Raw genomic sequence first — 23,134 nt, 5'->3', positions numbered from 1 at the left:
GCATGCACCGCAAGAAGCAACTTACAGTCCAACATACCTGTGCTTACGTGACATAGGCTATTAAATACCTGTAGATTGCTTACAGGAGTCACACATCAACGCATGATACAATAAGATATATAAATGTATTTTAATTACCAACAAATAGCACATTAATTGACAAATGGCAGCTGTTTAGCCAATCACACAGGGTTTACGAGACTGATGCCAGTCAGTAGCTGTGTCTGTGTCTCTTGTTCCGGGCCCAGCATGCCTTGCCACTGACCCAGCCTGACCTTTCAAACAATGCAATCTCATTATTATGAATGAAGCATAGCATTTTTTAAATCACAAACAGTTTATGTACTATGTACAAAATGAAGATGAATATGTCTGTGTTAAACAAATTATGATTTTTTTAAAGTTTGTATGCCAGGCATGATAAAAGCTTACAGAGACATAACCTGCATAACCTGCGGATTTAGACAAACACCGTGGTTCAAACCACTTTTACTTCCCTGTGTCCTGCAGGATTTCTGTAAACACCATACAGGTGAAGGTGGAGGGGCTAAATACTGTATGTGAAATTCTCTTGCTCATTTGCCGATAACAAAAACAGTGGGATGTTTAAAAAAAAAAGTAAACTCACTAACTCACACACACACACAGTAAATTATATCTCAGACAATGCTCAAACTTCATCATAACTGCCGGCCATTTTAAGTAGGCTTGTTTGGTCGATAAAATGGTGGCCATGACTTCAATGCTCCTCTATGGTTTGCACTCCGGTAGGCGCCACCCATTAAGGCAAAGCACAGCCACCTGCACTGCTGTGGTCAGGCAGAGTGCCAGACACAGAGAATGGGACTTTCCAGCAGGACTGAACAGGTTATTGAGCAGCCTCTATAAAGATACCTGCTGCAGTAAAAAAATAGTACACAACTCGTTTGACCAGACCTCTGTTTTGACATCATATGGCTGAAAATGATCTGAAAATTCACAAAAAACACAATCATTCAGTTTCATAATATTATGTTTTTAGACCTTGCATTTAAAATTTCAACTACAACTTCCATGAACGTGATACTAGATTTCATATGGACTGCTGAATTTGATTGTTCATTGTTTTATTTTGAGAAGATACATAGTATACAAAATAGAAAACATTTAAGTGAAGGAAAAAATGATCGGCTTGTTTGACTAAATATATCTGCATAACCTATGATTTGTATGGTTGTTTATATGACATGTCAACAAGAACAGATGCTTAAAAAGAAAACAAACATATATTGAGCTTTTTTCAACAAACTTAAATACAGTTTGAATCAAAGGTACAGGATTTGTTGTACAGTTTGTTAACTGTCAGTGAAGAGCCTTTCTTTCAGCCTGTAGTAGCTGCCCTGTTTTTCCATGAGTTCTTTGTGAGTGCCCTTCTCAATTACTGCCCCGTTGTCAATCACTATGATCTGATCCGCCCTCTCAATGGTCTTCAGCCTATGAGCAACCACCAGCAGGGTCTGATTGGGGCAGGAGGCAAGGGCTTGTTGGACCTGTGAAAGACGGAATATTAACCAGATGTAACACATGTTATCTGACAGACATAAAGCTCTGGGTGCATGATGTAGTGCATTACTGGAAGACATCTCTCAAGATCTCGTGATGACAAAATATACATGAATAAATACCCCATTCAAATCGGACAGCTTTTTGTCTGTATTTTCAAATATATTGCGTGCAAAATCTGCATTTTAGATGTTTATTTTACAATATGAAAATTCTGTACACCAAGAGAAAAGTCAGTGAGCACTCGGGCTGGAGCCGAGCCGCACGTCAGCCGGCAAAGAGCCGCATGCGGCTTGCGAGCCGCAGGTTCGCCACCCCTGATGTAGTGTGTCTGTACGTCCATATCGTTACCCACACAGGCATTTTTCAGATGGCCATAAATAAATATGTATGTATTTTCTTGAATGATGGCTGTTCAAGAAAAGCGTTCTTGTGTGTGGGATTTCCATGTGTATATACAGTATGCATGTGTATGGCCACAACAATTCACAGGGAGAACTGTACCGCTTGTTCGCTCTCCGTGTCCAGACAGCTGGTCACCTCATCCAGGATAAGGACCTGTGGCTCTCTGATCAGAGCCCTGGCGATGGCAATGCGCTGCTTCTGGCCGCCAGACAGCAGACCTCCTCTCTCTCCCACATCTGATGGAGCAGAGGGTTATGAATGAGTGGACTGTGTTCGTGTGGACTGTGCTATCTTTACTTCCTAATTGTTGGCATGTGTGACTGAACGAAAGTAGGGAAATTGTCCTAAAACTGAAAATGTAACCGTCATAGCACTACATCTGTACTATATCTGTATTGTACTTTTTGTCTTGCCCTTTTACCTGTGTCATAGCCTTTCTCCAGCTGGGAGATGAAGCCATGGGCATTTGCTTTGCGGGCAGCGTCCTGCACTCGCTGCAGATCGCACTCTCCCAGCCCATAGGTGATGTTGTCTTTCACAGAACCTGAGAAGAGCACAGGTTCCTGACCCACCATGGCAACCTGTGTGACAATCTGGGTGTTAATGTCTGTGTTAGCATCTATGCTAATGCACATGCTATCACCTCTGATTATTTATATGCCAACTGTCACGGATTGTTGCCAAAGATTGGGGCAATGTGTTACAAAGTGTCTGTGCTGATAACATTAAAAGAACTGACAGTTTTTTTTGGTGGTCTGGAATAAAACCTCTTTACTAGCCATTCCTGTATCACCTTTCTGTGCAGATATTTGTGCTGATAATTCTTCAGTGGCTGTCCATCCAGGAGGATCTCTCCCTCCTGGGCCTGGTAGAATCTTTCCAGCAGACTCACACAGGTGGTCTTGCCCCCACCTGAAGGCCCCACCAAAGCGGTCATTTGACCAGGCTTAAGCTCCAGAGAGAAGTCCTGAAGACATAAAGACTGTTCAAACAACGTAGCCTTGGTCAACTCACAGCACAGCTGATACGCTAAGCTTATTTAGAAATGCAAAGTCTGAAATGAATGCTTCCTTACCTTCAGGACCTTCTGGTCACGGCGGGTGGGGTAAGAGAAGGTGAGGTTCTGGAACTGGACACGTCCCTCCAGAGAGTCAGGCTGAAAGGTTCCTTCAGTGCTCACCTCAGGCTTTCTATCCAGGTACTCAAAGACCTTACCAGCGGCGCCCACAGAGTTCAGCATGTCACCGAAGATGTAGATTAAAGACTGCAAGATGCAGGGGCCATAACAGTCCAGGTATAAGAGGTGTTTCCCAGGTGGATAGGTAGATTTTGAATATTGCTCTTTTAAATAAATAATAATGTCACTATACATATTATCTTATCATACTCTCTTATCATGGTTTCCCAAAAAGTTGCAACTACAGGGTCCTAGATCATCGAGGCTATTTTGACAACTGTGGAAAATGAAAGATTATAAAGCATATCCAAACAATTTTGGCTTAGATTACACACATCCTTACTCTTATGTTGTCTGCCAGGTCAGACTGGTACAGGATGAAGGACACCAGATTCCCTGTGCTCATCTGACCGGACTGAATGATCAGCCTGCCATAAAAGAGCATGGCCACCTTCATGCCAACTTCTGTAATCTAACACAAATAACACAAACACACATTAAAATAAGATTAATGTAACATTATTTACTACTTGACATAGTGCAACACTATGCAACAATTTGCCACTTTTTAAGGCATGTTGTTAAAGGCAACTACTTTTGGTATAATTTCCAAAATTTTGTTGGTATATGGTCATGTGCAGAACAGATAAACACACCTGTCTTTCCCACTAACAGCCCAGGTTATACACTACGTATGTAGGTCTGTGGTCCGGGTCGAAACACCCTCAGAAATGTACAGAACAAAATTGCTCACTTTATCGCCAAAAGATACCAGTTAGCACATTAGCTGCGTTTATCAGCCTCAACTGGACTGCTAGTGGTCTTTGCATGCATTTTATAGTGCTTAGCTTTGACTTCATAATGTTGCTTTAAAAGATAAAAAGGCATAATATTGCTTTAATTTAATATCTTTCGTATTGTTATATTGAATAACTTACTTATATTAATTTAAAAACAGAACAAATGGACAAAGACTTTTTAAACTAACCTTTTAGCTAACCTTTTTTCTTCAAATGCCACTACACTAGGGGATAGGGCACGAGATGGCCTGTATATTGACATTGTACATTTTCCTTAAGTCAACAAAGCAAAATTAAGCAGATACCCTTCGCACAAGCAGGTACACTGCTCTGACGGTATCCCTTCGATTCTTCAGGTTGTGTGTGTTCATCAGGCGATCTTTATAGCGCCGTGATTCACTCCTCTCTGTGTTGAACCCTCGAACAGTGCGGATGCCTGACACGGCCTCCTCTGCAGCATCATTGGCTCGTGCAATAGAATCTTGCACGTCTTTACAGAGTTTCTAACGGGTCAAAAATAGATATCAAGAATTCAGCTAACGATATACCGTATAGTCTGGTGGTGCCAGATCATTTCAGTTCAGTTTGCAAAGAAATATTCATAAAAGAGCTTTTGAGATCAGACCTTCTGGACTGCCAATCAGCAATTTATGGAAAGGATGTCAAGAAAGATGATAAGGAGATAGGCAGCTTTCATTGTAAATATACACATGAAATTATGGCTGCTGTTGGGTGCAGAGATGCTGGTATCTGCTCTTTATGTATTACTTATCGCTTAAACACACATATGAGTCCCTTTATAACATGCTAGATGCAGAAGGATACATCTGCAGCATAAAGGCATAAAAGCTGTGGCAATCCTACACACTCAATAGTTAGCCCTTGTAAGTCTCAGAAGTATCTGATAGCTACCTGGTAGAATGTGTCGTATATGTTCTGAAGCAAGCCAGTTAGTGGAGTTTCCAAGAGCATTAGCAACGTGAGCTTCCAGGAAAGGCTCAGCATCAAGGAGAGCATTCCCAAGGTCTTGATGAAAGTCCGTAATATGACATTGACATTCAGAGCCACCGCCCGTGCCATCAGAGTGGTGTCTGTTGACAACCTAGACGTGAGATCACCTACAGGAGAAACTTATTCTCAGTTTCACATAAAAAATGTCAGCACTAACAAAAAAAATAAAACTGACTCATTGTCATTTAAAGGTAGAGTCTGCACTTTGAATGCAATTCACTTGTTGTCAAATTCAGCAAATTGATTTTCATGGTCCCCTGCTGTGTATGCTCAACAACTCTGGTGTTCACATAGTCCTTGCTCAGCAAATGAGAAACAAACAAAGTGGTTCTGGCTGATCCATAAACAATGCTAGCCAATCAACCTTTCGCCAGAATCGCAGACTAGACCTTACTTTTTTTCACACACATGGGGGAAATTATAGTACCTGTCTTTGCAGTTTCATAGAAGCCAATTTCTTGCTTCATGAGGGCTGTGAACAGCATGATTTTCACTCTGGAGGTGAAACTATTAATGGCACACATGAAGAGCCCCCCTCGGCATCCTGCACTGATGGAGCTGTATCACACAGACAATGTAGGGTTAACGTCTCTAAATCAAGTGTGTAATGACTGACTTAATGTGCTCAATGTAAGTGTATAGTCACCAAAACAAATAAAATACACGTTTACTTTGGATCCTTCAGTCTATTTACCTTCCTAAGGAAAATAGGCCCATGAACAGAATTGCAGTCACAAATTCATTCCACTTGTACTGCGACTGTAGGATGTCAATCACTCTGCCAGTGTAAAAAGGAATGAACATCTCACCTGGACACACATAGAGAGAACGAGAGTGGGATTAACTAGTTATAGGAGAATACGGAGAGTGTTCTGCGTTTCAGCAACTTTAAGTTTTTAATATTATTTTTACATCACCTGCATGGCAATACTTACACAGAACAGCTAGGGTGAGGAAGATGAACGCCCCCATCAGTAGCAGGTAGTCTGGTCTGTACAGAAGAATGACTCGCTTAAAGAGCACGCGTGCCTTTTGCGTTTTCTGTTTTCCGTTACTTTCATCAGTTTTGTCAGGGCACGAGAACTCCCAAAACAAACAAGCAGATGCAGCAGCAAGAACATTTGATACCCAACGCCATGTTCTTCCCAGCGGATAATTACCAAGCAATACGAATTGCCCAGTCTCCAATACAGAACCAAGCAAACAGTGAGTTGTAAGCCAACGCTTTAACACGACGCTGGAGCCAGGATTCGCCCAATAGATTACTCCGCTCAACAGCACCCATCTTATACCTGACGTTACCCATTGCCAGCACAAACAAGCCGTCACGTTCCCTGCATCAGACCACCGAGATAACCTATCATCTAAAACACAGAATGCCACAAGGTCGACGCTTAAGAGCAAAACATACACAATGAAAGAGCGCATCCTGAGAAGATACCAGCTAGGTCGCCAAATTGTATCGCATGTAAACTAGACGCTTAAGAGCAATACATACACAATGAAAGAGCGCATCCTGAGAAGATACCAGCTATGTCGCCAAATTGTATCGCTTGTAAACTACCGTTCACTGTAGTAAGGCTCGAATTCTAAATTAATATCTCGTTTCTGACTATATCGAAAATACGCAAGCAGAGTTCTGTTTGGTAGACTGACTGTCACTGAAATGAGTTCGGTGGACTGACTCGCATCTGAATTAAAAGTTAGTTTCACTTTCGAACTGAAGAGTTCCTCTTCTAGCCTTAAACAACTTGGAAGGGTGCGTTTTAGGCTATTTGGTGTTTCATTTTGGTTGTGGGATATCTTGCAATTATTTGGTCACAGAAACTTAATGACATTTACAGGCTAGCCTGAAATGCGTTCTTTATGGTTTAAGTTTACGATAGACTCTAATACGTTCCCCTTCAGTGTAGTCTGGTCAACATCTTGAATGTATATAAAAGACAATATCTCTTACGCTCAGTCTAGCACCTAAACTCGTCTCTTCCTTTTGCCAAGCAACGAGTTACTCCTTATAATATTTACCCCGTGATTAGTGACTTTGAAAACATTGTTTTACATCATTAGTCTGTCAACTGATCATGTACTATCTATATTATTATATACGGTAGAATATGAAAAACAGGAGTCTTTCAAACAGGATGAACAGTAGGCCGTATGTCTCAGGGCATCAAAAAGCAGCTGAACTACAGTAAAGGTGTTGAACAGGGGCACTGGAATATGCCAAGCATATGGAGCTCTGGTATAGGTAGATTATTGAGATTTAGATTATACAGTATATGTGATTCTTCAACAGGCCACATTCTATATAATTTCCAGGATAACAAAATCAGTAACAAATCTTTTATATTCCACCAAAATTGTAATTAAATGGTGACACACAAACACACTCAGGGCACCATAACTGACACATTTCCTTGTTTTAGAAAAGAAATTCCATTTTAAAACATTAAAATAACTTGATTAGAAGCTATTTTTGAGGTATGTATTTATAAGCCACTAGTTTGTGTATCAATTTCAAACTCATTTTGATAGTATATGGTCATCTGAAGGACAGACAAACCAAGGGCGTAGGTTTGCATAGGTTGGTAGGGACTAGTCACGACCAAGATTTGGGAAAGACAAAAAAGTCCCTACCAATATTTTGTTAATTTGAGAAAAAAATATTTTGCACAATATATTTGAAAACTCATTCGTATTATTATCAATACAATGTTCGTCGCCCAGAAGAGTTATAAATACATTTCTAAGTTTTCCAATGCGCCCTCGAGCCTGTGAGACAAGATGCTGTCATTTAATTGGCTGAAGTGGCAGAGTCAGAAACACTACGTGAATCCTGAAAGAGTGCTGCTAGTCTGATACGGTAAGCTACTAAATACGCCAAGAAATAATAACGCCTCATATCAGTATTTCGTTTGGTCTCAGCATTGATATTTTGACCCTTTTGTGGTCTTTAGATAGGGAAAACACACCTAAAAAGAAAAGAGATGCCAGAAGTGTTTTCCACCTATAGAGTAAGGAGCTATCAAAAAGCCCAGGTCGCTGTTAGTTAGTTGGAAAACTACCCATACTGCGAAGCTGCTAACCCTAAATCGCCACCCATTGTATAACGGAAACATGTTTTGAAAGTTGTTAGTGTGTAGAGCATGTACCTTTTGCTTGCATGACATCTCGTCTTGTTAAAGCCAGAAGGATAAGCTACCCTACCCTACCCTAGTACCAGCAGCCTAGCAACTCATAATAAGGGGTTTTACCTGGGCATCTCTTTTCGAGACCTAAAAAATGCGTCCGGCCGGGATTCTATACATATGGAAAGCCAAAAATGACATAATTAAAAATAAATACATATGTAAAAATGTGAGTCATAAATAAATAAAATGACTAAAAATGCACCAAAGAAAAGCATTAGAAAAAATATATCATGCAGTTATGTGAATGGAAATGGAAAATGAGGCCTTTTTATTTACTGTTACATTTATTTACGCTTACATTAATTCCCAAATTCATTTCTTCCTCCTTTTATTTTTCTATTTATTTACACATTTTTTACCGTACTATTTCCCGTACCGTATTTATTTCTTCTCGCGCCTTTTTACATTTCTTTCTCCTACATTTACATTTCTGGCTGCATTTATTTCTGGCTGCATTTATTTCTGTATTCATTCTTGTCTCGGTATGCAAATGAGGTGGGCTATCATTGGCCGGCGCACCGTCTCTCTCATTGGTCGAGCTGCTTACCCCACTCTCCCCTATCTGTATTCTTATAACCAAAGCTATGCAAGCTAACCAGCTAACTCACGTTAGTCACCTTCACACACACATATCACCTTCACACACACTGATCATACCCAAGCTGTCAACCTCAACTTTACACGTATGAGGTTTATCGTTTTGTTTGCCATGGTTCAGTTAGTTTCGCTAACGGAAGCTAAGCAGTGCACAGTTAGTTTAGCTAACGGAAGCTAACCAAGTTAAACAGTGCACCGTTAGTTTAGCTAACAGAAGCTAAGCAAGTTAACCACAACCAGTGCACATCAGCAGTTGAGATCCTTGTCCGCTCTCGTCAGCTCGGTTGTAACGTGAACTGCAGGACGTGATAGCTTTTGCAGAGCTTTGTCAACACAATATTCACCCTAATGACAAGTGAGAAAAAAAATCGCTGGATTTGTCACCCGAACCCATGAATTCAGGCCACACATAACGTGAGGATTGTAATAACTCTAAGGCAATGTGTGCAGCTCTTTAACTTTCTCAAAAAGTTGATAGATAGTCTCTTTATTGATCCCTCGTGGAAATGAACTGTCGTGCATCTACAATGAAAGTACTATACACCAAAGCTATACAATGAGACGTTTGGGTCCCCTATTTTGTTGCTACATCCCACAGCACAACAGGTAGCAGGCATCTTCGTATGGCGTATTGTAGCGAGCGAGCAGGGTAAGAAATCTGGATTCAAGGTCTCAGCCACATAGACATCCTAAATCCGTGTATCATTCGTTCATTTGTTTTTCCGATTTAGACGAGAATTGAAAAAATGAAAACAACGTTTGAATTCTCGTTTTTCCCTTTTTAAAACCAAAACCAGAAATCGGATTACGGTTCGTTTTCTCGTTTTTTCCATTCTGCACCCCCAAACGGAAAATGGAAAATGAAACATTCGAATAACAAATCCTGGCCGTATTGGTTGTCATATTTCAAAATATTTCTAAGTCCAAACTGGTTAACCCTGGGAACAGGTGTCCGAGAATAGTACACCATCAGCGGACTGGCCCTGAGCAGCTACACCCCTGGTTCCTTCCTCCACAGGCACCAGGATGTGAACATAATGTGTCCGAGGACAGTGCACCTTTAGCGGACTCGCTACGAGGTGTGTGACCCTTGTTATCATCATCCAGAGGCACCAGGATGTGAACATAATGTGTCCGAGGACAGTGCACCATCAACGGACTCTCTACGAGCTTCTAGGCCCTTGTTTTCAACCTCCACAGGCACCGGGATGTCAAAAATATGTGTCCGAGAAAGATGCACCATCAACGGACTCTCTACAAGCTTCTAGGCCCACCCAGGTCGGACGACCGATTCACCGGGGCGCGGGGATCCCACAAAAAAAGCAGCGTGGATTTGTTATTCGAATGTTTCATTTTCCATTTTACGTTTGGGGGTGCAGAATGGAAAAAACGAGAAAACGAACCGTAATCCGATTTCTGGTTTTGGTTTTGAAAAGGGAAAAACGAGAAATCAAACGTTGTTTTCATTTTTTCAATTCTCGTCTAAATCGGAAAAACAAATGAACGAATGATACACGGATTATCCTATAACGCTCAGCCATCTCTGCGAAGCCTCGAAGCTCCCTCGCCACCATACTCCAAGTGATCGCTGGATTCATTAAAAAAAAATTGTGATTCAAATTGCATCAAAATAGCTTTCAATCTCTTCCGATCTCTCCATACAGCTTCTCAGTTCTCACTGTCGCTGCCAAATGTGAGGACCTGCCTGATGTGAGGCCGCATGCGCAAACTTTGCGACACTATTGTAGTACAACGAGCCAGGTAATGCCGGTGGTGTAGGCTACAGCATGAAGTGGAATGACAAGCGCATTTGTTTACGTTTGAAATCCACCAAGGTTTATGATGTTAAGCTTCATGTTTATTGAATTATTAGTTAAGCAGTGCATTCATTAGCCTACTAGTAACAGTAATACAACATAGCCCCATATGTTGACACTGAGCCATATGCTGTAAACCGTTGACAAAATTATAAAACACTACGTTAAATAAACCTACATTATGCGTTAAGAGAAGCCAGATACGTTGATATTAAACCATGTATGAGAATGCACGTCTTGGATAGTTTGCTCCTGAGCCTTCTGCCGTAAACCGTTTGTGTTTGCGCATGCGGACTCACATCAGGCAGCGGCGGACTCTAGACATCCTATTGGCGGACTCACATCAGGCAGGGTCCTCACATTTGGCAGCTACACTCACCTACACTTAGGCCAGAGTCCTAGCGAGACCCATGAGCGACACGGTGCGCTGGCCAATGATAGCCCACCTCATTTGCATACCGAGACAAGAATGAATACAGAAATAAATGCAGCCAGAAATAAATGCAGCCAGAAATGTAAATGTAGGAGAAAGAAATGTAAAAAGGCGCGAGAAGAAATAAATACGGTACGGGAAATAGTACGGTAAAAAATGTGTAAATAAATAGAAAAATAAAAGGAGGAAGAAATGTATTTGGGAATTAATGTAAGCGTAAATAAATGTAACAGTAAATAAAAATGACTAATTTTCCATTTCCATTCACATAACTGCATGATATATTTTTTTAATGCTTTTCTTTGGTGCATTTTTAGTCATTTTATTTATTTATGACTCACATTTTTACATATGTATTTATTTTTAATTATGTCATTTTTGGCTTTCCATATATACACGTCCGGGATTTTGCCTTAATAACAATCTAGTTATTACGTCCGTACAAGTTTTGGAAAGGGTATCGCCCTTCTTCCGCGAGCTCTGACTGTAGAGAAATGTCATTGGTGGACCGCTTTCCCGGAGTTGTCAGATAGGATAATCATCCTCCAAATACGATCATTTTGAGTCTCTGATAAGATACGCCATTTCCAATCTGGCAAAACTAAGCACCTTGCACTAGTTGCATCGTTTACAATAGTAGGCTACATGACATCCAAAAATTCCGTTGCGGGAGAGGAGTCGAAGTGTCCTCTTTTTTCACAAACTCAAATCTGGTCACCCTATAAACAGGTAGGCCTATATGTTCCTAGGATAATAAAACTACCGTAAATCCTCCAATTGTGGCCGGGATTCAATTAGAAGCCGGGCTTCAGATAGTAGCCGGGGTCGTGGTCCATACGAACAAATAAATTTGATATTAAATTCAAAGAGATGGTGTATGCTGATTGATTGCTGAAGAACATTCGGGAGAAAAAGCAGCAAAGAAGTTTGACATTGACCCGAGACGAATGCGATAGGCTACGACTAGCAGGTGGAGGTAGAAAGAAAGTTAGGCTGGATATCAAACCAGGTCGTTGAATACATTTTTTCAGTCCGCGATAAGCATAATAGAGTGTCTAGAAAAATGATTAAAATCAAGGCTTTGGGAATCTTTTACTCCGTGACTGACAGTGGAGACCATAACTCCGATGTTTATTTTTTACGTTGACACACCGCACCTAAAGCGCTACGCGATGTGCAGGAAGTGTTGAACGCATATGCAATGAATTAGATTAGCCTACTGCAATTATTTAAATAATACAATTCTATAACAGAAGATAAGTAAGAAATAAAGGCCTGCCCCTAATACAAGCCTGCCCCAAATAAAGGCCGGAGCGCTGTGCAGCCTAAGTAAATAAAAGCCCCGGCCACAATTGGAGGATTTACGGTATCTCCGTTCCCTGTAATGTCTCGACCAATGTCAACTAAGCATGGCTAGTGTCTATTAAATTGATGAATTGTTGTGCAGGAAAAACAGCAGCCTGAAGCTACAGATGTAGAGCAGGGTGATGATTAATCAGCAAAAGGGGTTCAGATGAGACGTTGAATTGTCCATTTTGGTAAAGATTGCATTCAAATGCTGTTTTTTAAAGGTATGTTTAGACAATTTTACCAATGAATGTAATCAATCACACTGGCTATTTTGAGAATACTTGTAGATAGTAAAAAGGTGCAATAAATTGGGATGCCCAAATGTATGCAGCATATAATTCATGAATACATTATTTCATTGCACTGCAATCCAGATGATGTAGGCTTAGTACAGCTCCATAAAACCTGAACCAATTACCTACATATTACAAATGAATTTCAGAACAAACAAATGCACTGCATGTACTTCTCATTAGGTCATTTTGTTCATTAAGGCAATATTTTGAAATGCATTCAGGAAACTTAGAAATCCAGTGCAGATGTAGTGCAGGTTAAGGAAGAAGCAGCTGGACCATCAGGGCTTCAGATGAGGTCTTACTCATGTTTGGGATATCCAAAAAGGACAACAAAAACATGTGATGTCAAGAAATGTGGAGAACGTTTAGTTTTTTATTTAAACTAAGGGTTTATTATTCTTATTATGTTTAAATCAGGTCCAAGTTCCACAAGTTAGTACACAAATGTTAATATATTCTAATAAAGTTTGCCTGTTAAATATGACATCAACTACATTTTTTAATTTATGTTGGGGGTGGGGGGGTCTGCCGGGAAGTGTCCCTACCAATGCTGAGACCAAACCTACGCCCTTGAGACAAACACACATGCCATTCCCACTGGCTGCCTATCCTACGTAGTTCTGCAGTCTGGGACAGCTATTGAAAAGCTTCCTCAGCACGACTTTGCCAACTATATTTTAAACACACCAGATTGCATGCTAGCAAGCAATTGAGTGACAAGTTGGGTGATGTTGGTCTTTTCAAGGTTTTTGTATGCCTTTTATGTAGTTGGCTCACTAGTCTTAGATGAAATCTCCTTATTGCTCCTTTATATAACATTAAATGTGTCAGAGATAAAGTGTATTCATTATCAATAATGAAATGTCAACTATACAGCCTACAGATACACACAAAGGATTTCACCAATATTAATCATAATTAGTGCTGTCAAACGATTAAAATATTTAATCGCGATTAATCGCATTTTTGTCATAGTTAACTCAAAATGAATCGCGATTAATCACACATTTTTTAATCGCAAATTTGTATCCATTCTAAATGTCTAAATGTCTTTTTATTTTAATGCTCTTATCAACATTGAAAAGTGGATTGGCTTGCTTTATTAAATGTTTTATTTGATTGAAAAACAACATTGCCAAACAGGGCGGTACAAAATAAAATGTATAAAGTGCACATTTCAGATAAACAAGGACTCAGCCAATAGTGCAGTTAAACTAAATATTTTCTTTTTTTCAAGTTTGCTATGAACATAGAATTAAGGCCTCTTATTTCAAAAACAATGAACCGTAACAGTAAGGTTACCAATAAAAGGTAAGCCTAGTTAATAACGCGTTAAACTGACAGCACTAATCATAATATTCATTTTAGGTTAACTACCTACCACTTGAAGTGAGTTTATCTATTTTCTTAAAAGCCTGAGAAGAGCACAGATGTCTTCAAATGGTCTCGCCTCTGTGGCTTTGAAATTATTTTCCACTACAAACTATGTGGAAGATAAGTACTGAACAAATGGTTAAACGTTATTCCTCTCCCAAAGAAAAACAAAGCTATGTTAAATGATAGCAGCGCTCATAAATCCGTTTTGTGGGGTTTCACTGTAGGGCTCCGGCTAGTGAAAACTACATTCCACAATCATCGGTGTAAACGTGAGTTTATTGATAAGAAGACAGTAGAGTTATTAATATTTCTGTATTGTGTGTTGAGTTGCTGTTTTTGGACCAGGTTCACTTCTTCTCAGCAGCAAAGCGGTGATACAGCTCCTCAACGTTCTCATGTGACACTTTGATCCAGCCCTTCTCCTGCATGTGGTAAACTGCAAAAATCAAGCACACACACACACACACACACACACACACACACACACACACACACACACACGCACACACGCACGCACACACGCACACACACACACACACACAAAGTTACTTTGACACAATTGTCAAAGAAAACAAACTTCTCAAGTAACACAATGTTGAAGGACTTACTGTTCACAGTTCCTCCTGAGTATGCATCCCTATGAGTTGCATGGAAGACGGCCCTCTGGGCCAAGTCATAGGCCTCAGGTACAGAGAGGTCATACCGGTATCCACTGTCCATGACACCGTAAGCATAACAGTTGCCAGATCCCGTGGAAAACATATTGGCACTAAGTCGGACTGCATTGTCATCTACATAATATAAACCAGGTCCCTGAAAAAATGAGAGCATTACAAATATTATGCGTTTTTCCAAAAATTGTTGGATACAAACATGTAAAAAAAAAAAAACATTGAAATATAGTGCTTTTCAAATACAGTCTAATGGATTTCCACCTAAGGTCCAAGTATTGCCCTAGTTAGTCAACTCCTACAGAATAAATACAAATAAATGCCTTGCCTTCTTGTCCCAGCCACATATCATGCTTCCCATGGAGAGCCCCATGCCTCTGTAGCCCACCATCATATTAGCCAGGAGTTTGGAGGCAGCAGAGACAGAAATCCTCTCCTTATTCCTCAACTTGTATATCCTTGATGAGCAGCAGGATAACAGCAATGTTTTGGTCAGTTATATTACTACTCAATTGCTACTCAATTTCAGTTCAAATTTCTCGTGACATGCCTACCTGCATTCTTTGGCAAGAACCCTCTCCCAGTACATACAGTCAGCTGCCGAGCCAGACATTGTTCCCAGTAGGTAGGGATTAATCTCAATCACCTTCTTGCATGTCTGAGAGCCTATAAAACACACAACAGATTCATTGCTTTTCACAACACATGTATCACTCATACTGGCACCATACACATCATAAATGAGAAAGTATGGTGTGTGTGTGTGTGTGTGTGTGTGTGTGTGTGTGTGTGTGTGTGTGTGTGTGTGTGTGTGTGTGTGTGTGTGTGTGTGTGTGTGTGTGTGTGTGTGTGTGTGTGTGTGTGTGTGTGTGTGTGCGCGCGCGTGCATGTAGACCTGTGTAAGTTACAGTATGCTTGACTCACTAATGTAGGATCCAGCGGACGCCCTGGAGTCGACAGCTACCATTACTCCATGTTGAAATTTGAAAGCAAGAGTAGTGGTGCCGTGCTCCAGTTCAAGTTTAACGCCATTCACTCCATCCTCATTGTCTGTGAGGGGTTTCAGAAACTTGGCAGGCTGTGAAAAAGCAAGGGAGCAGCTTTCTTAGTAGAATTTATTTTAAAATGAGGAAATATATCTATATAGGGGAACCATTAAACATCAAGTACATTTCAAAAAAGAACTGTAGCATTCAAGTCAAGACAAGCGTGAATCGTAATGAGTTTGGGCACGCTAGCACACTAACGATCTAGTAGCCTATATCACTTACATCCACACCAACTGGAACCGCAAACTCAGGTGTCCGGGCAGCAAAACTGAAGTGGTTGACTTTATCGACAGACGCTGCCTTCGCGTTGAAACCATCCTCTTTCAACCAATCTGATATTCCACAAACGTCGAGGAGAGCCATCTTTTTTTCACAAGGACAACGCTATAAAGCTTCCTTGTTCTGTTGGTTTGAAAACGAAACCGAAATGTAAATTCGATGCAAACATTTGTCATAATTTGGCATAAAGTAGAAGAGCAATTATCAGTTTAAAGAAAAGCCTCCCACTTGTGCTACAACTAATTCCCGAATTAAACTGTTGCATTATAATTGGAGAGTTTACATCGCGCATCGTCAGATTTGATTTATTTAGGGGTATGATGTTGAACTGGTTCCTCTCACCTGTTGCTAGGTAGGTTTTGCGTTCCGAGGTTTTCACATTCTTTATTTTCTATGATCAGTATTTCCTTTTAAACCATGGGGGCGCTGTAACTTTCGCTGTAACTTTCGCTGAAGGCATTAGCCCGACTTGTTCAAAATGGCTTTCACCATCACCTTATCCGAGTTGTCTCGATGTCCTAACACAGTTCTCAGTGTAGGGATTAGTCTCAATCACCTTTTTGAACATCTGAGTGTCTGTAAAACACAGAACCACGGTTGAGGATTTAACAAAACCACAGGCTACCACACATACTCTCACCAAAAACATAATTTAAATTTAGAGTATGTCTATTGTGTGTGTTAATGTGTGTGTGTGTGTGTGTTTGTGTGTGTGTGTGTGTGTGTTTGTATGTGTGTGATGTATAGTAAAATATAGGACCTCTTGAAGTCCTTAAAAACTCCACAGTGAATTCCCAAATGTAACTGTTATTGTAAGTGACACATGAAATTACCAGGCCTGTTGCTAGGTAGATTTTATGTTTTAAGGTTTTCGAGCTTTATTTTCTATGATCAGTGTTGCCCGTTAAAAACATATGACTTTTACCTCCACTTAATCTGAATGATCTGTAGTTGGCCATTGCTTATTGTAACTTCATGTTATTTGCCACACTAAGGGGAAGGTTGGTATGAATGAGTGAGTTGTTGACATAGACAGCTAAAGCTGCAATTTATACCAGAAAATGTAAATAGCCTACGTGGTGGGATTTGCAAAGATAATCTTCATGTGTCATCTTTTGAAATAAAAATGTTTAGCTTCAACCAATTACATTTTTCTCTCCTGATGTCATCAGTTGCCAAGTGAAGTCCAACTCCAAATGTGAGAAGGATAATCTAGTTCCAAATGTTAAAAGGATAAACTGGAGATCTATGACCATCAAAATATGAATATTGATAACGAACAGAACTTCATGGATCATGTATTCAGGTCAATTCAACATGTATATTACCAACTTTATTTACTGATAATACTATAGGCAAAATTACTCATATAAAAAAATACATATTGTTAATGAAATTGGAAGGGTGGCAGCAAAGGGTTAGCTTTACTTTGGATCAAGTGAAGCTTCCCAAGGTGGGCAGAGACAGGGGGACTGAGGTGGACAGATGTGTGAATGTAACACTGGCAGTTCTTTCAAAAACCTAAATATTTAGTTAGCCTAAATGAGGTTGATATTTCAGAAGGCTCAGGCTGGTGTAATGACACTGACATATTTCAAGGTGGACAGCTGATTTCTTATTTTCTTGAAATTTTGTCTCCAGCCCCCTGAAACTTAAAGAAGACTGCAGTGGAAACTGAAGGGGTCATGTAGCCTTGATGGTAAACTACCTCCTAGTAAAACGCAATTCATTACATTGCACCAATCAGCAAGTACTGATTTGAAGTACTTCATTTGAAATGCAAAATCAATCAATATATTTGGACCTATGAACTCATTGTTCATTACATAAACCAATCACTTTCAACGGCATTTGTATTGATGGTCTGCAGTGAAGGCCCAATCTGATTCCAAAGGAACTGTTCCAGAGGGTAATAAAGTCCTATAAAGGCCTGGCTAAAGGTCGGAAGTCTACTGCAATTGACAACTGATCCTCAGCTGCTCCATTAACACTTACCATGGACATTTTCTGATGAATAGAAAATAGAAGGGGGTTATAAATTATTGATTATAGTAACACATTAAATAATATAGAGAAGTATGTGGATGGAGAAAATAAAACAATCATAATAACTTTTCTACTTGGAACTTTCAAAGGGACATACTCTACCCCATCCGTTCTTATGACACACAAATCCACATTGCTCCCAGAGCCAAAATGATCAAGAGATCAGTTGCTTGGCTGTTTAAATGCCATGTAATTGATCTACAAACTCGATGGTGTAACTGATTGAAGGAAGCACACACCCATGGCAGCACTGTAGCCTGTGCTCTATTCTCCAGAACTAGTCATAGGTTGTGTCCATGGAATATGCCAAAATCTAGAAAACCGGCCGTGGCAATATCCTGAGTGACACTATTCCTAAAAGAAACCAGTTACGTAATACAAAGTAAGAGGGGTTTTCGTCAGATTGTAGGCATCCAAAATAAATGACCCAGCCTACCTACATGAGGTCAGCCTACCTACATTCTCCCATGGGTCATATGGCATTGTACTGCGTCACTGGGCCGCCCTTCTCTGTGTCCCACTGAGGCATGCTTATGAAAAAGTTGCCCTAAAGGGCAGTTGCTCCAATTTAGTCCTGCCATGTTCACGTCTATGGTTTGAAACAGGCATGCCTGATATTTTTTCAAATTGAATTAAGAACAGCAGAATAAACCACTAAATTGAGCCTAAGCATTAGGCTTGGTGTATGCATATTTAAAAATATGGGTGTATGCATAAATCTGTGAGATATCGAGTTGCCTAATTATTTTCATGTGTTAGACTAACAAAAAACAAAGTCTCTATACAAGCCTCTTTTTACTGACATACGTACATTGGCTCTGAAACATATCTCATAAAACACATAAGTGTGGACACAATGAATAAGTGGACAAAATAACTTCTCTTCAGTTTGTGTTCAGCATTGTCACAGCATTCTGCCTTAACCTGCCTTCGCTAATTCTGCCTGGCAACAAGTGAGTCATCCTATAATTTAAAGGAGCCAAGTTACATAGGCTTTAGAGTCACACATTGTTGATACAGTTTTCTCAAAGTATATTGTTGTCTCAAATCGTACATAATTTTTTAGGTCAACAAAATGTTTTATGTCTTCCGCACTTGCACACTTATGAAGATTTCTTATGTTATGTACAAAATCTACAGCCAAGCACAGTTTATATACCATAGTTTATTTGTCATCAGCAAAATGTGAAAGGTTCACTTTTTAAAATTACTGATCAAAGAACTTTGGCAGGTCATTGCCAAGAATGCATTTCTCCTCAGTGCCTGTTTCATCAATGGTGACAAGATAAGCCACACCCCCACTGGAGCCATCTCGACCCATTGCCAGTGTAAGAGCTGCATAGAGAGAGTGAGAGAGAAAGAGAGAGAGAGAATAGGAAGCATGAGAGAGAGAGAGAACAAAAACGTAGCACATGCTCTTAATTAATCAGATAAAATTCAAGCAAAGATACACACAGAAAAATGAAGGAAGAAGAATAACAAATGAGAACAACTCACCATTCACAACAAACTCCTGACACTCTCTCCGGCTCATGTCCTTCCGATACTCAGCATCCACAAACCCATAGATGTATGAGCTGCCAGAGCCACCCACAGCAAAGGGCTGCCTGGATAGAAGGCCACTCATGGTGACATACACCTGTATCAGGAGAAATGCCAATGCGGCACACGTTAGCAAGGTGTGTGTGGTGTTCTTTATTATAGGCAAGACTATCCTTTCTTTTGTCGTGTTTATTTCTTTGCTGCTATTCAGTGTCTCCTCAACCCTCCCATATATCTTCTTCACACATGTCAAAGCACAAAAGAATGGGGAACATCTTTAACAAACACTGTATGATATATAACATGATATATAACACAACTCAGAAGGACTTAATCAGGGGGATGTGACTAGATAAATATATATATTACACCTCTGACAAACATGGCAATCAGTCTCAAAGACACTGTGCTCTCAGGTCAGACATGTATAACCACATGACAAGACCAGCAAAGGAAAAAGGACTCCTTTCACACCTAATGTTGGTAGGCTAAGTTTTAAAAAGTTTTAAAGTTCTACAATAATCTGCATTTGTATTTTCTTACTTTAGGGAAACTCTATCCAACAGGTGTTCTGTGTAGAAAGACTGAGGCTCATAGTAGGTAGGTGGATAATTGATGAATAAAGTATAAAGAACAGACTGTATGTTTCTATTGAACACATACAGTTGTCTACCCAACCAATTATAAAATGTTCCTTTCATATCAGTCTGATCTTGTTATCAATGAATATGAATCATTGATATTGGTAACGCCTGACAGTATTTTATTGAGATGTGAAGGTAAATTAAGTGCGTTATCTCTCTCTTAACACCTCTAACACCACCTAAAACTCTTACACTTACTGTGCATTATTCTATCTACTCTCTTTGGCCCTTTTGTCAGATTGACTAGAATCAGTACTTTGTGTTTACTCCCTAAGTGGAGCTTGATTGTTGTTCCTAAATTGTTAAAAGTCACTTTGGATAAAAGCACTAGTCAGTGAAGAGAGACTGGATGGCTGAGGACAAGCAGAACTGAATTGGCCAATGCTTCTTTACAGTTAATTCTGGGTAGCTGCTGTGGTAAATATACAGTATTGCAACATCAGTTTGGGCCTTTTGGTACTGTGGGTAGAATGTGCCAATGTAAAAATGCTATTAAAGATAGACCAACCGTGAAAGCCATCAGCATGAAATAAAAAATAAAACATTTGAGTAATCTTAAAAAGAAAGCTGACCTGTCCCTTTTTTTTCCTGTCCCAACCAGCAACGATGAGATGTGCTGACAGTTCCTCTTTATACTTGTAGGAGATGTTCTTCACCAGGGTAGCCGCAGAACGAACAAGGGGGTCTTCCCCCAGCTCAACACTGACATGAAAATCACACTGACATGTTAACATACACATGACAAAGTAGCACTTACATTTCAGCAAACTAGAACATGACAATTTAACTACTTGGTTAGAATGCCCATTTCTTAATGCAGATGCCAAGATATAAACTGAGGCTATGCTGTAGTAGTAGATCAATATGACGTGATGGGCCTTAATGTGTTCTGTTCTGATGATGTGTGATATTCCACACCTGTGCACATCCAGTTGGTAGTTGACAATCTCAGCAATGGTCTGGGCATCAGCAGCAGATCCGGACAGTGCACAGTAGACCTTATCATGGAGAAGGGAGAGCTTATTCATCACCCGGTTCACCACTGATGCACTGGGGAAAATGCAGATGTATGTGGCAGAAAAAGAGATGGGGGAAAAAAAAACAATAGCAAAAAGTAAACACTGATGACTGAATAACTGAAATACACTGAATTACACTTCTCCATCTATCACATAGATAAATTGCATGTTCAAACAATCCATAAATCAAATAGGACAAATAGGACAAACTGGCAATCATTCTGACGTATAATGTAGCCTAGCTCATTACAAAAATGACCTAGAGCTAAGAGTGAGTTGCAAAGGTATTTTCAGCCCCAGTGTACATCCACAGACCAAGGTATATCTGTGGTAGACCTTGTGAGGCCTGGCTTGAGAACAAGAAGGCAATGTTGATTGTTGCTACAACTAGTAGAACTCAACACAGAAGTAAACTTACCCTGCCGAAACGCGAGAGTCAGAGCCCAACACGACGCCTCCATCATATTCAATACCTATGATCGTAGTCTGTGAACAAATCAAATTCACCGTGAGGGAGTTGGAGAATCTTTCAGGCGTAAATTTAACTCTGTAAATTGTTGCATTTATGCGACTATAGGCTATAAAGGAATTTTGTATGTACTTTTAAACTTTGATGGTAAGATTTTGTAGGCTTACCCCAGTTTTGACTTCCTCCGAGAGCCAGCCCGGTCCACTTGATTCTTCCAACATTGTCTTCACTGATTCGTGGTGTTCAATTTAGCACTAGTGCTTTAGGCTATCTCGCTTGTGCTGAACAAGATTAATATGATCTGAGCGACGCCAACAAAATGCGCTGAAAGAGCTAGATCAACCTCACAAGGTCATCGGTAGTCACAACAAAAATAAGTTAACAAGAAATATCTTACTTAAAAATGTTGTTATAGTTTTTATCCAGTGTTCCACCATTTTCCGGGTTGAGGAGAAAACGAAACCATTAAGCTGTTGGCGTCGTCGACTCCTCCTGCATTTGCGCAAACAGGCATTCGCTGCACAGGCATGATATTACACACATACGTGGTTTGAATGTTTTGTTATATGAATAGCTCATCGAATCTTAACCTCTAAAGGGATGAAATATGTGAACATAAGTCCAAGCATTTAATTCCATTGGTTGTGTAAGAGGTGTCAGATATTGTCCATTAAAGGCACCCAGTGCAACTTTATGTAAACATTCAATTTCTAGTCTTTTTTACACGTAGGCCTAGTAAGTTTCAATAACTCCATACCATTACATATCGACATTCAAGGAGCAAAGATGAGACGTCGTTATGTGGTGAGAACTGATAGAAAATCGTAAACAACAACAATCGCTGGTGGGGAGAAGCCATTTTTCCATTGACTGGAAGCCTGCTTTATTTATTGTAGGTTACAAAAAATAAAGAAAATGGCGGCGATTGTTGTTTTTATCGATTTTCTATCAGTTCTCACCACACAACGACGTCTCATCTTTGCTGCTTGAATGTCGGTATGTAATGGTATGGAGTTATTGAAACTTACTACGTGTAAAAAAGACTAGAAATTGAATGTTTATTTTTAAGCCTCGAAAGTTGCACTGGGTGCCTTTAATGTGTAAGTTAAATTAAATAGTTAGCCTATATGTTACATTTCACCAAATAACTTTGCTGGCCTAAATTATGTCAATACAATGTAGCTTAATTCACGGTTACCTAATGCATAAATAAATATAGGAATTAAAAAAATGCATACATGAATATATGACAATGGATGGTTTAATAGGATATGTGTATCAAGTAAAATAGGTTATTACTTGAAAAGCTTGGATAGTTGTTGAAATTACTACTATGTATTGTAACATGTAAAGTCTCACAAGGTCAGTCCACAGAAAGTGTATACAAGGGGATGGATGGAAAGTATCCTTTCAATTGGA

The 23,134-nt window shown here is 39.8% G+C and overlaps 3 protein-coding genes across 3 annotated transcripts; all 3 read right to left on the bottom strand.

Annotated features, from left to right (window-relative positions):
* Positions 1-1,334: 1,334 nt before the first annotated feature.
* Positions 1,335-6,534, bottom strand: tap2a (transporter associated with antigen processing, subunit type a; the record flags this gene model as incomplete). The annotated part of the gene is made up of 11 exons (XM_080837493.1): positions 5,871-6,534; positions 5,630-5,744; positions 5,363-5,493; positions 4,837-5,042; positions 4,230-4,427; positions 3,468-3,596; positions 3,023-3,211; positions 2,741-2,914; positions 2,369-2,528; positions 2,047-2,183; positions 1,335-1,529 (listed from the first exon to the last, which is right to left on the bottom strand). Exons 1-11 carry the CDS (start codon positions 6,361-6,363, stop codon positions 1,335-1,337), a joined length of 2,127 nt encoding a protein of 708 aa, XP_080693619.1. The 5' UTR covers positions 6,364-6,534.
* A 7,809-nt stretch (positions 6,535-14,343) lies between these two features.
* psmb8a (proteasome 20S subunit beta 8A) lies at positions 14,344-16,079 on the bottom strand (the record flags this gene model as incomplete). The annotated part of the gene is made up of 6 exons (XM_080836139.1): positions 14,344-14,432; positions 14,605-14,809; positions 14,996-15,125; positions 15,222-15,333; positions 15,592-15,745; positions 15,939-16,079. The coding sequence occupies 6 exons, from the start codon at positions 16,077-16,079 to the stop codon at positions 14,344-14,346; spliced, it is 831 nt and encodes a 276-aa protein (XP_080692265.1).
* Positions 16,080-19,248: 3,169 nt separating this feature from the next.
* psmb9a (proteasome 20S subunit beta 9a) lies at positions 19,249-22,139 on the bottom strand (the record flags this gene model as incomplete). Its single annotated transcript, XM_080836353.1, has 6 exons — positions 21,883-22,139; positions 21,665-21,732; positions 21,146-21,277; positions 20,800-20,929; positions 19,539-19,680; positions 19,249-19,376 (listed from the first exon to the last, which is right to left on the bottom strand). The coding sequence occupies exons 1-6, from the start codon at positions 21,934-21,936 to the stop codon at positions 19,249-19,251; spliced, it is 654 nt and encodes a 217-aa protein (XP_080692479.1). The 5' UTR covers positions 21,937-22,139.
* Between the last annotated feature and the right edge of the window lie 995 nt (positions 22,140-23,134).

This window comes from Sprattus sprattus, assembly GCF_963457725.1.
Source record: "Sprattus sprattus genome assembly, chromosome: 4".
Lineage (NCBI taxonomy): Eukaryota > Metazoa > Chordata > Actinopteri > Clupeiformes > Clupeidae > Sprattus > Sprattus sprattus.
The sequence above is the reverse complement of the archived record's forward strand: the minus strand, read 5'-3'. Positions and strand labels throughout refer to the sequence as shown.